An 18,646-nucleotide genomic window follows, 5' to 3' on the forward strand; every position below is an offset into this window, starting at 1 on the left:
ATATGTAAAGCATTGATATTGTTCAACCCATAATTTTTACCAGTGTTCTTGTTTTTAGTTTAAGCTTTGTAACTTCGAATAGAGGTGAGGCTTCTTCCCCTCGAATTGAAATTTCCTCTATCCGTAGACCATTTCAACTACAACCACATAGTCTAAAAAACTTATGTCTATTCTAAGAATGTTTTCTCCTCTTTCTTTTGGATATTGAGTGATCGTTTGCTCATATTCTTAAAGATCTAGCATGAACTTTGTCTTTGGCCATGAGTGAATTGGAAAACGGTGTCTTTATCTAAAACTAACTTTTTAGGGTTGAAATGATTAAGCACAGTATCCCTCTGTACAGACTCTATAATTCAGTTTTCTTCATTAGTAAGTATATTCTTGGATTTTGAGAATAAAAATAGTGCCTTTCTAGGTGAAGATAGAAGCCTGATTTTCATGAATGCAGACAATTTTACAAGGTCAATCAAACAAATCAATGTGGCAGCCCGAAGTTAAGCCTTCTAAGCCACAATGAGTGAAGGATCATATGAATGATATCGAAAGGCCTAGCTGGCCGGTTCAGCACAAAATGCCTCCGCACTCTTAGCACCCTTTCCTGCATTTTTAAATACTTATTTTTTGAAATGCCTAGCAAGATGGTCTTAATTTCTGGTATCTTTGCTACTGGAATTTGTATCGAAAATTGGCTCCAATCAAGGACGTCATTAAAAGGCAAAGAATAGTTGTTGGAAATTATCACTGGGACGCATCCTGCATGAATTGCCTCCACTACTCGAGGGCTTGCCACTTCATAGCCGCTTGGGCACAGGCAAAACTTGCTTTGGCCCATTAATTTGGCGTAGTTTTGGCCTTTATGGAGGCGCTCATGGACAAGTACTTCATTATCTTGGTCCTTCCAATGCTCAAATAAAATTTTCCTGATGTTGCCATGGGCTCTTCCGGCAAAAAAGGCCAGGACTGGGCGGTTGTTTGAGGGTTGGCCCAGGTGTGGTGGCCCAAGCTCCCCGGCGGGCAAGTTGACTTCTGGCAGTGAGACATCTCTTCCTGGCCTGAATCCTTCTGAGCTGTTTGCATTGCAAAGGACCCTGATGAAATTCTTGAATAGCTCAGGGTTTGCATATGAAACGGATGGCGCCTGAAATATCAAGTTAAAGGGAAGAATTCAGACACCAAATGAATGTATGATAAATGCCATAATCAAAAAGGAAAATGATGGGTCCATATTTGTTTCACTTTTGATACATTTAATTACTTCATATTTTGAAATTATGTGGTGGAAAATATGGAATGAAATAGATTTGGCCCAAGGAAGAATAGATTTAATTCATTTCATATTTGAATTGTTCTTCCTTGGGCCAAATCTATTTCAATTCATTCCATACGGAAATTGGAACCCCAAATTAACATAACATGTCATCACTATATTTGGATGCTGGAATGCCTTATACTAGCCATGGATTCTGAGCTATCTTACATAAATGGCTATATTAATTTATTTTGGTTGCCAAAATTATAGATTCTAAAAGGTTTATAACCTCATATTGCTGACCACTTGGTTATGTGTTCACTTATGATAGATATTGAGAGCTAGGGATGGAAAGAGAGGGCTAATGGCACATTGAGTTTTTTATGACATGAAGAAAACTAAAAGGTTTATAGTTACAAACCATGGGTTCTAGGGAAGAAGAAGATACCCAGTCATGACAAGAAACCATGAAATGGTCAGCACCACCACTTCTATTCCAGTACGGATATTTGTCTGCTACAACCTTAACATAGTCGGTTACAATGCGTTGCAGTCGCTTGCGGGAGTAGTCTTCTGGGGAAGTAATGGGGAGGTAGAGGAATTGAACTACTTTTACTACACTTAGAGGTAGGAAAAATGCATGTGCCTCATCAGGATGTTTTGCAATGAAAGGGCTCTTGCCAACAATAAAGTCCATTTCATCGATGAACTGCCCCTCTATGGCGTAGATGTTGGTCAATGGCCCTTCATGGAATATGGGCTGCGCTCCTTCTCTGTAGGTCCATACCTTGAATCTCTTCACCATCTCTATATGACTCCTGATCATTTAACATAAATGAAAAATAAAGTTAGCTACTCATTTCCAGTGCATGCAGTGTGGAAAAATATTGACAAATGCTTTCTGAAGTATAAACCATTCAGGATTTTTAGGCATATATTCATCAATAGCAGCATTGTCTATTAAACTGCATGATGTGTTCTAGTATTAAATTGCTATCTAAGCATGTAGTCACTAATATCACCACATTGTAGAGTCTTCTAGACTTTAACTGATGAAAAGCATATGGGTTTCTGTAGATGCATCCTCTGGGAATGAAAGCCTCTTTCTTATCTGATGAATAGTTTTTTGACCGAACTGCTTTGCGAATGGCCGCTCTAGCTCTAGCCAAATCTTCTTCAATCCTTGCCAAACTACTCTTGATCTTCTGCACAAGAAGGGGGAAAAATCAGTAATGATGGAAGAAATTCCCAAAAGTTGGCTTCAAAATTAAGCAGCTTTTCATCGTCAAGTTTTCCAACCATTGGCACTTTGACAGTACTGCTTGCTTTTTGTTTACTGATTCTATAAATGGAGACTGAGAGAGATTCATTCAAGAAAACTTCTGGTAGGGTGGTGTGGCTGGTCTTTGTTGGATTAAAAACGGTGGAAGAAGAGAGGAAGTAGGTGAGATGATTTTCATTCAAGGGAGAGAAGAAGAGGTAAAGAAGAACAACAACAGCTGGAAGTAGGAACAAAGTTGCAGGGCAGCTGCTTAGGGCTGCCATTATCCAGGGTTGCAGCTTGAAAGCTGCAGAACCACGTTGACTCCCTTCTTGTTAATTAGTTCCTTTCCTCTAATACGGTTCATGTGAAGCTATATAGCCTAGCAAAATCTTGCTTAAGAGAAAAGAGAAAAAAAAAAGATAATTTAATAGGTTTTCCTCTATTTCCAGCCGTGGAAACAGTTTTCTAACTTAGTTCTTTTATTCTTGGCTTGGCAATCAGTCGTCAATTTACGTCAACCAGTAACTTGGCAGTAAAGATCATGAAATTTATGGGATGCCTTATGGGGAGAAAACCATCAGAATATACAACTTCCATTGAAAAGGACAAAAACCTATCACCATAAAATGCCATTCTGATTGAAATTTTACTGAATTCTACCAATCTTATCTATGTTAAGTGGTCTTGAAAGCGCCTGAGATAACATTGGCCAGTCACATAATGCTGAAATTAGCTAAAATCAATATAGAAACAATACGATTCACATGCCATCCCAAGAGGATTAATTTAGCAGTGAAGCATTGGAAGGAGGGAATTGATTTATCTCCAATCCCAAAGCCTTTCACATGTTTATAAGAGCTTTAAAGCGAGTCTTGGATCACACGCTGGTTGACTGCAATGTAAGTCATATAAAGTCAAAACTCCAACTTTAGCAATGACACTAAGGCCACCAAAATCGAATGGAAACTGGTATAAGCTTTGGAAATTGTGGGACAAGTATAGGGATTTGTGTTAAATAAAAGGCCATAAGAGGACTTCTAAGTAGAGCGGAGCTTAAGGTGATACGAAGACTTCTGAGAATTATTAAAAATCCGGCTTGGCTTAATGGATTTGGATTCAATTGACTTGCCTTGATTTCATATCCACGCAACACCAAACATGCATCCATTCAGTTGCTCTTTAATCTTCTTCATTAGTAACGGCATTGAGAAATTTTGTTTGTTATTTGTGTACAAGCAGGCGAGGTTGCAAGGGAAGAAGAAAAACGCCATATATATATGCAAATCATTTTTATGAATCGACTAAAGTAGTTATAATTAAGGGTGGAAGAAGTTTGACACAAGACCAACCAAACCTTGGGCCTTACGCAAGCCAGTGTAGTGATATAAATTAATATTTTACTATCCTAGATCAGAGCCCGACAAATACAAATGCTCTTTCTATGATATAACCAATCACGAGTAGGACTGCAACTTAAGTGCGTAGATCAGGTTGATAATTAACTTGAATCCAATCTCAATTAAAAAAATAATAGATTTAATCTCAATATAACCCGAACTTTTAACCCAAGGTAGTCAACCCAGCCTCATTTCTCTAAGTTTTGTTTGACTTTAAGTTGATCGAGTTAGTTTCAAGTTGACCAAGTTGCATAATTTAAAATATATTCATAATGTTTTTTTTTTCTTTAAAAAAAAAAAATTCTATATATTTATATCAAAATTTAAATAATGAATAAAACAAAATTTCAAAAAAGCAACAAAAAAATAAAATAAATTTTTATATCTTTTCAAAAAATGAAAAAGTATATGATATAATATTATTTGATATTTTTTTCTTAAAAATCTAAAAATAATATAAATATTATTATATAAGATAATATACATTATAACTATTATAAAAATATCTGGTTATCCAAACATTGACTCGAATACAACCTAAATTGAGTTCGAATTAAAAAAACTTAACCCAAGTCTAATTTAAATATTGAAAATAATTGTTCAATCTTACTCAAAAGTTTGATTATGTCTGAGTTAAATTCGACCATTCCATCCAAATTGAATCCTTAATCACAACAAATACCCTAGTCATGATAAGAAGCTAATACATAAATACGAGTTTTTAACATGGTTTGGTGACTATGTTTATATCCATTGATGAGTGAGAACCATCCCATTATATTATAAAAAAATATAATAGAAAAATGATGAAAAAAAAATAGATGCACTAAGAACCCTCACTCCATCAAGCATCTTCAACTCTTTTTCACATTTTTACACATTATATATAATCTTTACAAACTCATCTTTATCGAATGATGAAAATATTGATTTTTACAGGTATATCAGTTATTCAATTTTACAGATATAATGAGATATATTAAGAAATATCGATAAAAGCTTTGATAAAAAATATTGATGAAACATAAATGGATCAAAATTCATGAAAATATATTAAAGAAAACTTCAAAAAAAAATTATAAAAGAAACAATAATATATATGTTAAAGTTATTTTTATTGTGGAACTTGAAATATATATATATAAATATAGTTAAAAAAATGTTTATAATTTTATTTATAAATACTTATTTTTCATGCATTTAATTATGGTATAAAACATATACTGAAAAAACTATTAAGATATGATTGTTTTGCCTTTTAAATAATAAGTTAAATTAAATCAAATTTAAAGATAAAACAATTAAAATTAATTTATTTGATAAATTTTTATTTTTTAAAACATTATATAATAAATAATTTATTCATGAAATATTGCTAAGATCAGTTAGCCCATTCGGTTTATTTGCTGACAATTTTTTGGGTCAGTTTGACAGGTCAACAATAGAGTTTGGGAGCGTTGACCAATAGTTGACTGAGCCAAATAAGGGAAAATCACCAAAATTTCGGCAAAAATTGATAAAATCCTCAAAAATTGGGAAATTTTCAGATTTCATCCGGAAATTTCTCCCAAATGATTTTTATTTCATGACATTTTAATCCTTGTCTTCATCTACAGCAAAAAATCTATAAAATCCTCAAATTTAGGGAAATTTTCCTATTTTGTCCTAAAATTTCTCTCAAATAATTTTTATTTCCCGTCATTTTAATCATTGTCTTCATCTCATAACTTTCCCCTCATAAACTATAATATTATGCACAATATTTTTTACGGTATATGCATATATATAAACCAATTAGGAAGGAATTTACAATACCTACCTTAGATCAATTTCCATCAAGTCAATTTTTCTTTTCTTTGTTACATACTTTTTATATCTCATTCCAATGCGAGAACAATTAATTATATCTTCAATCAAAATTCCTTTTGTAATCTTCGTGTGCTTTTTATCCTTACCTCTTATATAAATCTTCAATTTGAGCTGTAATACTATTTGTTGTGCAAGTAGAAACTTCAATACTAACATATTAGTGCATGAACATAAAAATAAAACATTTCACATGCAAAGGTCCAATTTTAATATGGTTCAATCAATCATTCCACATAATTTCACAAGACTGGCAATAAATTAAAGGTACCAAAAAAACTCTCACAAAGAATAAGTACATTATCTAGGGCTCAAGAGGAGTATTTTTAATCAAAAATCTTAGTTTAAGTATGGATCACTTTAATGGCTTCGAAAAAGGTATCCAATGGACTATAAAATGTATGCAATTATTTAATTATTTAATAATAAATGTCTAAACGTTTTGGGGTCAAACTATTTATTAGATAGAGTTATTTAGAATAAGACAATTTATATATGGACCATCTAATTATTCATCAAATTATTAAATGCATTATCAATAACCATTAGAGATCAAAAACTAGTAAATAGGTAACCAAATAGGTCAACCACTTATTTAATAGATCAACTATATGATCAAGCTCTTGACTAATAGTAGTCAAATTTTCATGATTTTTCAATTTTCAATAAGAAACAAGGCAATAGGTCAATCACATGTGCTAATGCAACTCTCAATCCACCTTTAAACATTTAAACCAAGTTTTAAGTTTAATTTTCAAACTTAGTCTTCACTCGAATTTTCATTGTATTCTTGCACCATGTTATCTTCTTGAATTATGCCTTAACTAGCTTCTTAAATATGTGAGCATGCTTAGTTTATGCATATGAAATATTTGTAATTACAAAAACACCTATATACGAACAATAAACATATTTTTATTATTAATTTTACTTTATTATCATTAAAACTAGGGTTACTTAACTATAAGCTAGCAAAAACTATGGATTTTATTCTCGTTCTCATTGAAAATATATTTTATTGATGTTTGGGTTTAGATGGGAGGTGAAGATGGTATACAATACAGTAATGTTTGGGTTCAAATGGAAGACTATCAAAGATGAAGATGGTATCTAATACCATATTTTATGGTGTCACAAGGTGATGTCACACCCTACATAAATGACCGGTTTTTTAGTAAAATATATATATTTTTTAAATGTACATCCAAAAGTATTGATAGAAATACAACAAATTGTGCTACATGGGTACCACGTGGACACCACATAAGCACCACTAGATTTTGAAAAACTTACCCCATTTTCATTGCATCCTCTCATACTTCATTTTCCATAAAGAAATAAAAAATAAAATGAACCACTTCACCTTTGTTTGCAATAGTCCATCACATTGGTCGTATTAAAATTTTTCATCATTGTCAACCATCAACAAAGTAAGGCTTCCATACTTCAAGAAAATTTTATTTTTAAATTTTTCCTCATATTCGTAGTAAGATGAATACTAGTTGCATTGTGGAAGTTATAATGTGTGATAGTGTATGCATCCTTTAAAACCACCTAATCAAATTATAGAGTTTGCCTCCCCACTCTCACATTCAAACCCTCTTCAATTCTCTTCTTCAACTTTAGAACGGTAGAAGCAGTTGACATTTTGATCTCCCGTATCACCTCTCCCCCCTTGATTTCAAAATTCACCATGGTCATCTTAATAGAATTTTCTCAAGTTTGATTTCTTCTTAGCTTCAACCAAGGAAAAAGTAAAGCAATCTTTCTACTTACCTAAAGATCTTATACTATTACCTAAAGGAATAAGCTTTTCTTATCTCAATTTTTTTTCTCTTAAATATAAAATTTATTTTAATAAAATCCTTTTTAAAATAGAGATAACTAATAATCTAATAAGTCCTCTTCCAATTTGTTTTGCCAAAAACGGTGTCACATTTTTTTGTACTTAGACTTGCATCAAATTGACTTTTTTCCTTTAAATTTTTTTTTTCTTAGATATGTTTTTGTATTTTTACTTTGTGGAAATTGTCCATAATTTTTACTACCATATTTAAAGTGCATAGGAAGTCCTTAAAGTTTACTAGTCTAATAGTTAAATGTGAGTTTTCTCACGCAAGTTATGTTAAGCCTAGTAACCGACCATATGATAGTCATCATGAGGAAAAGCTAAATATATAGGTTCTAACACCAAACTCAATTTCCGGTTTAGTTTGATTTAATGTTTTGATAAAATCATAAATAAAAAAAAATTATGATTTATGAAGCTTTATTTTTGGATCAATTTGGTATTTAACCTAATGATGAACTTTTACTTTCCTTTTGTATTTGATTCGTAGGTTATTTTGAAGCCTAATCCTAAAAATGGAAAAAACCTTTTTCTTTGTAATTTATCAGTTTTAAATATTAAAAGTGCATTTGATAGTAATTCTCACAAGTGTTTCTACCATTTTTAATGATTGAAAAATAAATATTTTCAAATATTAAAAAGACTAAAAATATTTCTAAAGATCACTGTCAAATACACTTTAAGTGATTTTTCTTTATTTATTTCAATCATTTAAAACCTACAATTGCTTTTTACCTATAAATAAGACATTAGAACTTTTTTTTGGTGAGAAGTCATCCTTGCAAATATTACATGGCATTGCTCATGTCATACGCATTCTGTTAATGGCTTATATAAAAGTGATTCTTTCAATTATACTCAACACATAAAGCTTTTTTTCCCAACTCTTTGAGTTTGGCTACATCAATATTTTTTTTTTGCAATTTTGTTCCATCGAGTTGATGTAGCATGCTAGAAGAAACTGTTGGAAAAAGGGGATGAATGAAATTAAGTAAATCCATTGAATTAAGTAAATTCATTCATTTTTCCAGAATTCTAAGAGTCTCAAGAAGCCAAATTCATTTTGGCTTTCTGAACCTGTCTGTGTTCTTCCCTCCTTGAAGTCTATAAATAGTGGTAGACTTTCTTTCAAAAAAAGAATAGAACAGAAAAACTTTGGAGTATTGTCAGAGTGTTGAAGAGTTCCTTCCTTCCGTGTCCGTGATAAAGTTGAACAATTTCCAGTTCGCCGGAGTGGCTGCAGAGTGTTGTTGCTGCCATTCGAAGATCGTTTTATCCTGGGAGACAGACGCCTTGCGATTCTCAAAGCACCTGTGGAGAAGGCGAATCTGTTTTAAGGAGATTGTGTTTCCACAAGACTCGGTCTAATCTTCTTCCTTAATTCTCTGTTTTTTTTTCAGTTTTCTTTTATTTTCTTATGAACTAACCAGTGTGTGCAGAGTGGTTGTCTAACATTCTTCAAACAGATTTTTTTCAAAGGAAAACCAGTGGTTGGTGAAAAGGAAACAAGTTATCAGGAAGAAGAAGAAGAAAAAAAAAAACCCCCGCAAGTTTTTGGAAAAGAAAAAAAAAACAAAAGATAATTTTTGGAAAAAAAAATTTTTGCAAGTTTTTCGGAAATATATATATATATATATATATATATATAAGTTTGTTGAAATTGGGTTTACCTGAAGAAAAAAAAAAAACAAATCTGAAAAAAAAAAAAATTTTCAAATTTGTGTTTTTTGTTAGAAAAAAAAAACAATCATTTGTTACAAAAAGAAGTTTCGAACTCTTAACCTGAGCCCTTTTTCTCATGCTCAACTCAGTAAGACACCATTGGACTGTGACTCATGTTTTTTTTTATAGGAAAAATACCTTCTTATAAAGTTTGTACCAAGTCTTTTGAAAATTTGGAAATTATGATACAAAGAAATTCTGTCTAAGGTAATTGAAATTTAAGCGGGACCATTTGTGACCCCTCCAATTTCCTGGGAACTGAATATTCTGTCTAAGGAAGCTAGTCCTGGTCTGGGTCATTATACCCCACTAGTCTTTCCTGGGAATACTCTGTAAAGTGATTTTCAGTTTTTTTTTTTTTTTTGAAGTTTTTTTTTGGAGAAAAAAAAAATTGACACATTTTCTTGGATGTTTCAGAAAAATGACAACTGAATCCGATAACGTTGTTGTAACTGAATTAGCCCCAGTGGCAACCCCTACTGTGGCCCAAGTGCCAGCGATGCCTACTGCTGTACCAATCTCTGTCTCACCAGGAGAAAAACCAGAGAAGTTCAGTGGACTAAATTTTAAAAGGTGGCAACAAAAGATGTTATTCTATTTGACCACGTTGAATCTTGCAAGATTCTTGACTGAGGATGCTCCTAAGCTCAAAGAAGACGAGCACGATATCCAAGTCATCAGTGATATAGATGCTTGGAAACATTCTGACTTCTTGTGTAGAAATTATGTCATGAATGGTTTAGCTGATTCGTTGTACAATGTTTATTCTGACAAGAAAATAGCTAAGGAGCTATGGGAATCTCTAGATCGGAAATATAAAACTGAGGATGCCGGGGCTAAGAAATTTGTTGTGGGTCGCTTCCTCGACTATAAGATGGTAGATTCCAAGACTGTGGTAAGTCAAGTCCAAGAACTTCAAGTAATCTTGCATGAGATACATGCTGAGGGAATGATGTTGAGTGAAACTTTCCAAGTAGCAGCTGTTATTGAGAAACTACCCCCTGCTTGGAAAGATTTTAAGAATTACCTCAAGCACAAAAGAAAGGAAATGAGCATCGAGGATCTAATTATTAGACTTCGCATTGAAAAAGATAATAGAAGATCTGAAAAGAAAGGGGCGCACATTCTAAATGAGGCCAAGGCTAACTTTGTGGAACATGGTCAAAGTTCCAAGGCAAAGACGAACAACAACAAAGGGAAAGGATCTAAGTTGGGACCTAAAGGAGGGATCTCAAAGAAGCCGAAATTTCAAGGGAAATGCTTCAATTGTGGTAAGCAAGGTCACAAGTCTGTTGATTGTAGACTGCCCAAAAAGAATAAACCTAAGGAAGCTAATGTGATTGACGACATCACTAAAAATGTTTCTGACATTGACCTCACAGCAGTAGTCTCTGAGGTGAACTTGGTGGGTTCTAACCCAAAGGAATGGTGGATTGATACTGGTGCTACTCGCCATGTATGCTCTGATAAGAAAATGTTCTCCACTTTTGAACCAATTGAGAATGGGAAAAAAAGTGTTCATGGGGAACTCTGCCACCTCTGAGATCAAGGGTCAATTTTCAAGAGAAAGATGAAAGTAGATGGATCAATTGACAAGTATAAAGCAAGACTTGTAATCAAAGGCTACAGACAAACTGAAGGCCTAGATTATTTTGACACATATTCTCCTGTGACGAGAATAAATTCCATAAGGATGGTACTTGCAATTGCTGCATTGAGAAATCTTGAAATACATCAAATGGATGTAAAAACAGCCTTTCTAAATGGAGATTTAGATTAAGAAATCTATATGGAGCAACCTGAGGGTTTTTCAGCTCCAGGACAAGAAAAGAAAGTTTGTAAACTAGTGAAATCTTTGTATGGCTTAAAACAAGCACCGAAACAATGGCATGAAAAATTTGACAATGTTATGCTGTCACATGGCTTCAAAATCAATGAATGTGACAAGTGTGTTTATGTCAAGGATACAAAACATGGATATGTCATTGTATGTTTGTATGTAGATGACATGCTTATTGTTGGTAGTGATGATAAGATGATCACATCTACAAAGAACATGTTGAATTCAAGGTTTGACATGAAAGACATGGGACTTGCTGATGTTATATTGGGAATAAAAATCAAAAGAACATCAGATGAACTCATATTAAGTCAGTCACATTATGTAGACAAAATTCTTGGAAAGTTTGATAAAGATAATTCTGGAGTTGCTAGAACACCGGTGGATGTAACTCTACATTTGTCCAAGAATAAAGGTGAGAGTGTTTCTCAAGTAGAATACTCTAGAGTAATAGGCAGTCTAATGTACTTAATGAGTTGTACAAGACCAGACATAGCCTATGCGGTTAGTAAACTGAGTAGATATACGAGTAATCCCGGAGCCAAGCATTGGCAAGGAATTATAAGAGTACTAAAGTACTTACGGTTTACTCGTGATTATGGGCTGCACTATACGAGATATCCTGCTGTACTTGAAGGATATAGTGATGCGAATTGGATATCTAATGTTAAAGACTCAAAATCCCATAGTGGTTATGTGTTTACACTAGGAGGTGCAGCAGTGTCGTGGAAATCCTCAAAACAAACGGTTATTGCCAGATCCACAATGGAATCTGAATTTATAGCACTAGATAAATGTGGGGAAGAGGCTGAATGGTTACGCCACTTCCTAGAGGATATTCCAAGGTGGTCAAAGCCTGTGCCTCCAATTTGCATACATTGTGATAGTCAATCTGCAATTGGTAGAGCACAGAGTAATATGTATAATGGTAAGTCTAGACACATTCGTCGTAGACACAATACCATTAGACAACTACTCTCAACTGGGGTTATCTCTGTGGACTATGTGAAATCCAAAGATAACATTGCGGATCCACTAACCAAAGGGTTAAATAGAGAGTTAGTTGAAAAGTCATCAAGGGGAATGGGACTAAAGCCCATAAAAGAATAAGTCAATACAGTGGATACCCAACCTAGTTGACTGGAGATCCCGAGATCTAGGTTCAAAAAGGACAACTAAACTGTAAAGAATTTGTTAAATCACTGTGGGAATCTTCCCTAGTCCATTCCTATGATAAAATAGTGATGCCCGTAAGAGGAAAGGGTAAGCTATGCTTTTAATGATCCTTATGCTTCGAAAATCCGAACAGAGTAATGCGGGTTACTCGTGATTAAGAGATCACCTATGTAAGAGTGAAGTGGGGCCGCTTCTAAGGGAATTGAATAGGGCACAATTCTTATTAAACTCTTACAGAACCAGGCATATGTTCATGGCCAAAATGAACATAAAAGTGAGAACTGAAATATGTTAGGAAGATTCCTGTGTGAGATATGTCATCATCTACATAAATGGCAGAACAGTTCAAGGACATCGTGTCTACTGTTTAGCTAGTAGAGTAAACATATTTCTACAAGGGAAGGTTCAAAGGGTAACACCTACCTCTCCTATGCAGGTTTCAACCGTTGTACTCTATCACAAGTTCATCGTGTCTTAATTTCTTTCATGTGGGGAATTGTTGGAAAAAGGGGATGAATGAAATTAAGTATATCCATTGAATTAAGTAAATTCATTCATTTTTCCAGAATTCTAAGAGTCTCAAGAAGCCAAATTCATTTTGACTTTCTGAACCTGTCTGTGTTCTTCCCTCCTTGAAGTCTATAAATAGTGGTAGACTTTCTTTCAAAAAAAGAATAGAACAGAAAAACTTTGGAGTATTGTCAGAGTGTTGAAGAGTTCCTTCCTTCCGTGTCCGTGATAGAGTTGAACAATTTCCAGTTCGCCGGAGTGGCTGCAGAGTGTTGTTGCTGCCATTCGAAGATCGTTTTATCCTGGGAGACAGACGTCTTGCGATTCTCAAAGCACCTGTGGAGAAGGCGAATCTGTTTTAAGGAGATTGTGTTTCCACAAGACTCGGTCTAATCTTCTTCCTTAATTCTCTGTTTTTTTTTTCAGTTTTCTTTTATTTTCTTATGAACTAACCAGTGTGTGCAGAGTGGTTGTCTAACAGAAACAAGTTTATGAGGAAGAACAAACACAACCTTCTCAAGGACTTCTTAGATTTGTTTGAGAAAATTAAAGACTAGAGCATCCAATGTCAATTAATTATATTAAAATCTTTGTAGTAATAGAGATAAATAATAATCCAATAACTCCTCAACAAAGAAGTATGAAAATATCAATGTTGTTTATTTATTTATTTATTTATTTATTGAGAAATGTTCAAATCTCATCTAATTCTCTTTGGAATGTTCATTTTTCATCTAGGTATTTCTAATTTTAAAATTTTTCATATGGGTTCTCTCTTTTTTGTTGTATTAATTTTTAGTTTTTTTATAGAAGTAATTCGTTGGTGGAGCGTAGAATACTTGGAAAGATATTTTTTGAAGTTGAGCAAGTGTAGTAGGGCTTGAATTTCCCTCTTTTGTTATATTTAAAATTTCCCTTTATTTAAGTTTACTAATGTTTCCTTATTCATTTTTTAAGCTTTAGGATCAATAATGGGGAAAAGTCATATGATCAATGCACCTAATGAGATTTTTTACAACTCTCCTCCATTAAAGGTTGTTTCAGTCGGGAGCAACACAACATTCAATAACTTAGTTATATATTTATGTGAGGCATTGTCTAAAAACCCATCCTAATTAAAGTTAAAGTTGGTTTATCATTATCTCATTAATCTTGGATATGAAAATTTCAACTTTGTAGTACTATCCATAAATGATGATAATGACATAAATCTAACTTTCAATACGGCAACAAACTTTCTTCTACCTTTTACTATTGAGTTGTGTGCAAAGATCCTATCAATACATATAGAGAATGTTGACCATTGATGGATGGATTTTGTCATTTATAGCATCAAAATAAAAGGTATAACCTAATTCAATTATATTAAGGTAGCTTTTTTAGATAAAAAATAGTTTTTACCTAAAGCTATGACAATTTGGTGGCTTTAGGTGTTGTCCGTTAAGATAGATTATTTTTAGTAATTAAGACTTGAATGTGAAATAAGTAAATAAATAAATGTGATCAAGTGAAAATAGACTAATAATTCATTTTAAAAATAAAAATGGCAATGATTTCAAACCGGGAAGAACAATTCAATCTAAAACAATCAATTTTTGAAAGAAGGTTAATATATATATATATATATATATATATATATATATATATATATTGGAATTAGGATTCTTTAGAAAATGATCTTTACGGTAAATAGATGTTAAGATCTACTCTTCATAAGCCTCGTAAACCTTTCTCGGTGCAATATATTTTCTTTCTTTCTAGCTAGCATCCAGATTGAATAAGGTTGACATGGCAACTTCAAGAATTAGAATTTTCTAAGTCCTTAGACAAATAAAAGGGTTCTGGCTGACGTAGAAGAAAATACGATCCTTGAGTTCTTCCCCTTTTTACATCTGTCATTTCTAATACATGAAGGTGAAACGAATAGGTGCATGGTAGATGTATAAATCTGCATGCACACTTGAAAAAAGAGAAGATGGAAGGTGGGTGGTTGGAAATTAATGTGAATGAAGCAGCTGTCATTGGCATTGTTCTCATCGATTGGATTTCCTTTTTTTTTTTTTTTCTTGATGCATTGAACATGACATGAGGAAAAGTGCCCATGACAAGTCCACATTAGCACAATTTAATAGACCAATACCACATATGATACTCTAGATCTAGTTACATTGGAATATAAGGTGTTGACATTTTGGATAAAATTGGGCTGGGTGGATTGGACCAAAGCCCAACAGATCAGGTCGGTCTAAAATTTGACCATGGTACTCAACTACTGGGCCAGTTCTAAAGGCCTATATACTGTGCTAAAGTCCAATAACATTGACTTGGACTATCCAGCAAAATCCAAGTCCAACCATGAGCTGAAGTCTCAAAAAACCAATGATTCGCATATGATAAAATTCTTAGAACAAGATTATAGTATATGATTGTTTGTAGAAGAAATTAAATTAATATTTGATAGTCCAAATTCAATTATTATAACATCGATACATTCAATGAATATCTCCCCTCCAAAAATAAATGAATAAAATGAAATAATTTTTTCATTTTTGATTAGTGATATTCTTAGCAACCCCTTGTGAATATTGTTTTCTTGAGGAATATATCTTCTGCCACAATACCAACAACTACATAATATTGCTTATGAGATATATTACACACACCCTACTGAATTGCGCCACTCCAAAAATACGAGTGTGGCACCGTAGTGAGCCAATGCCCCCATCACCACCAAAACATGAAATATTTGATGACTATGTCCGGCGATGTCGAAGCAGCCGGGCTTCCACCTCTCCGGAATTCGAGTAACATAGAATATGGTACCAATCCCATAGGATAGAGCCATGGCCAACTCATAGACCAGGGTTATAGATTTCCGGGGTTCATTCCAATTCACAATGACAGCATGGATTGCAGGCAGAATGCCAAATAACCCCATGGCTGCGAAGAGTGAGGCTCGAAAAGCGCGATATTTGGCACTTGAAAGGGATGGGGAGAGCAGTGTTATGATGGTGAACATCCCCATGGCTGTGATCCCAGCAAGGTAAATGAATTGCCAGTGGGGGTCACATTGGAAGATGTAGTAGATTGGGGGGAAGAAGGAGGTGATGATCATGACAGCGATTCCAACATAGTCCATTCGCAGCAACAAGATGTTCAAGCTGCGGGAGTGGCAGGAGAAGAGGTGGCAAACGCTGCTTGAGAGCAGACAGAACATGGAGCCACCCAAGAAGATGAAGAACGGCCACCGTGTTGTGGCCATTTCTGGTGACAGGAACTCGGTTTCTGGCTGTGTTATTTGCTTCAATTGGATGAGGTTTGATGTGCCCTGCAGCTCTTCTAGTGTTAATTACTATTCGAAAAAGAGAAGTGGGACATGTTTTCAGTAAATTCATATGTAGGAGCTGGAAATTAAATGACTTACCAGAGAGAAATCTTTTGAATCATGAGAAGCATTTATAGCTGCGCACAGTGGAAAAGACCTGCAACAAGCATTTGTATACCTTCAGATTAAGATCAAGCACCTTGACATTATGCTTCATTTCAGAGACTAGAAGCTTAAAAACTACTCCATTTGGATTTGGGACTAATGACTATGATCATATTAATATTGCCTGCATAATTGTTTGAGTTCGCTTGCTAAAACTTGCTTTAAAAAATAAATAAAGCAGAGGAAAGTACAACAAAATAGGCCGGTGCTAAGTTATGCTTTTAAGCCACCACTTGCGGAAGGGGCAGGGCAGTGTTGGATATGCCTACGAGCAATTGTTCACATAATATTTGCTGCATCTGATTGTCATTCATGGGCAACCTTTACATCTCTCTGTTTTCTGTTCTTTCTTCTTCTTCTTTTTTTTCTTTTTTTCTTTTTTTTTTCTTTTTTTTTTGTACACAGGCTTGTGTCCGAGAAAATGTAGGAAATGAGAAAAGGGGAGAATAGCACAGTGGTCCAGAACCAAACAGGCAAACAGAGATTCACGTACCAGCTGAAATTGGTAAAGAAATCCGCAAACTGAGGCACTTGCATCAAATTCGCCAGAGTCAACCCCAAGAATAGAATAAATCCAAGCAAATGCCTGAAAATTTACAAGCAAACAAACAGAACCCATGTTATGATATCAACAAGAAGAAAACACAAGAAAACCCATTGAAATTCATTACAATATTAACAAAATTAAAAATGAAAAAACATGAGAAAGTAAAGCTTGTGAAGGGAGAAAAATGGGTCATCACTTACGTCCAAACGTTAACTGTCTCATTATGCCACCGAAAGACGCTGAAGAGAGCTTCCTTAAGAGACCAATTGGCTCTGTAATAATTCAGTATGAACTCGTTGTCCTTCATGTAATCCGGCAACTCCCGAAACGTCACCAGAGCGCATCGCTCGCCTTTGCTTGAGGCCTGCAGATTCTTCTTCTTGGGGTTGTTGTCGATTGTGAAAGAACTAGAGTGAGAGTGGTGGTGGTTGTGGTGGGGGTGATGGTGGTGGGGGTGGTGGTGGGGATGGTGGGTTTCACCATCCATTTTCGTTCCTTTTCTCTTCTTCCAAACAGACCCCTCGGTGAAGCTCATGTGTCCTCCGCAGACGCTGTGAAGATGCTTCTGGCACTGGCTTCAAGTGTCTGTGTCCTTGCAATTAGTGTAGGCCGTAGCTTTGGGGGATTCTGCAACTACACCAACCGATGGCATTTAAAGACGTTGTTTCTCTCCTTTCGCTTTGACTTTGACACGGTTCAGCAATGGCCTGCTTTTGTTAGGTTACCTCATTAAATTCATATGCCTTATTAGCCATATGGATTTGATGTCCCAACTCATCATATTAAATTTTTCTACCTAATTTCATTTTATCCACCTCATTTGTGCTCTAATTTTGATGTGTTTTTACACTTCAAAAAATAATTTAATTAATATTATGACGTTGCTTCTTTGGAAGCCTTGTGTTTAAGTTTGTACAAGATACTGTTTCATATTCAAATAAATTTTTATGATATAAAGATTATTTTTTTGAAACTATGATAATGATTCCCCTTGTAACATAAGTTAAAAATGACGAATTATATTCAAAAAGACTTAAGTTTGTCATCATTAAATAATGGATTTTCTTAAAAAATATCAAATAACAATCAAATTCGTTGATATCGATAATCATATCAAATGTTATCCTTGTTTCTTAAGGGTTTAGCTTTGATACCAAAGAAATAATTAAAAAATGCGATCAATCAAATCATATCATATGTATATTTAGGTTTCATTATTTCATACTCGTTACTTTATATCTGAGTCTCGAACATTTATCCTATAAATTATACTTTTTCATGCACTTTCAAGAAAAATAAAAATTTAATAAATACTTCTATAATATTTTTTTTTAAATATATTTTTAACAATATTTAATAGATATATATATATATATATATATACACATGAGGTTTGTTCTTGACCTCTTCTAGAGGAGAAAAAAAATATAGGAAAAATTAAAAAGAACTAGCCTTACAAGATTTCTCTACTTAACCAATCTTGCACTCCACCAAGGGGTCATACCAAATTACCATTGCCTTGACCGAAGGTGGAGTGCAAGAAATGTAAAAGAAAGAAAGGGGAGTCCTTAAAAAACTTAAGAATGAAATTGTGTTTGAGTGAAGAAGGAGAGGTAATCATGAATATTATGAATGGTATCTACTATCATAATATTTTTATGTTAAATGTGAGGGAAAATATTTGAAGGGTGGGTTGGAATCATATTGAAAATCATGAGATTAAATCTCACCACTTA

At 33.9% G+C, this 18,646-nt stretch overlaps 2 protein-coding genes across 2 annotated transcripts; both read right to left on the reverse strand.

Moving 5' to 3' along the window:
• Window positions 1–475: 475 nt before the first annotated feature.
• LOC100247082 (probable glycosyltransferase At3g42180) lies at window positions 476–2,096 on the reverse strand. The gene is made up of 2 exons (XM_019222916.2): window positions 1,698–2,096; window positions 476–1,138 (listed from the first exon to the last, which is right to left on the reverse strand). Exons 1-2 carry the CDS (start codon window positions 2,073–2,075, stop codon window positions 476–478), a joined length of 1,041 nt encoding a protein of 346 aa, XP_019078461.2. The 5' UTR covers window positions 2,076–2,096.
• Window positions 2,097–15,390: 13,294 nt separating this feature from the next.
• On the reverse strand, window positions 15,391–17,879 carry LOC100262689 (heptahelical transmembrane protein 1). The gene is made up of 4 exons (XM_002263692.5): window positions 17,111–17,879; window positions 16,857–16,949; window positions 16,298–16,355; window positions 15,391–16,201 (listed from the first exon to the last, which is right to left on the reverse strand). Exons 1-4 carry the CDS (start codon window positions 17,443–17,445, stop codon window positions 15,527–15,529), a joined length of 1,161 nt encoding a protein of 386 aa, XP_002263728.1. The 5' UTR covers window positions 17,446–17,879; the 3' UTR covers window positions 15,391–15,526.
• Window positions 17,880–18,646: the final 767 nt, after the last annotated feature.

This window comes from Vitis vinifera, chromosome 11 (genome assembly GCF_030704535.1).
Source record: "Vitis vinifera cultivar Pinot Noir 40024 chromosome 11, ASM3070453v1".
NCBI classification, from domain to species: Eukaryota; Viridiplantae; Streptophyta; class Magnoliopsida; order Vitales; family Vitaceae; genus Vitis; species Vitis vinifera.

Coding starts and splice junctions, on each gene's coding strand:
- LOC100247082 (XM_019222916.2), bottom strand. CDS start 2,075: ATGATCAGGAGTCATATAGAGATGGTGAAGAGATTCAAGGTATGGACC. Junction 1,139..1,697: donor TGGTTTCTTGTCATGACTGG/GTATCTTCTTCT, acceptor TTGATATTTCAG/GCGCCATCCGTTTCATATGC.
- LOC100262689 (XM_002263692.5), bottom strand. CDS start 17,445: ATGAGCTTCACCGAGGGGTCTGTTTGGAAGAAGAGAAAAGGAACGAAA. Junction 16,356..16,856: donor TTCTTTACCAATTTCAGCTG/GTACGTGAATCT, acceptor TGCTTGTTGCAG/GTCTTTTCCACTGTGCGCAG. Junction 16,202..16,297: donor ATTCAAAAGATTTCTCTCTG/GTAAGTCATTTA, acceptor GAAGAGCTGCAG/GGCACATCAAACCTCATCCA.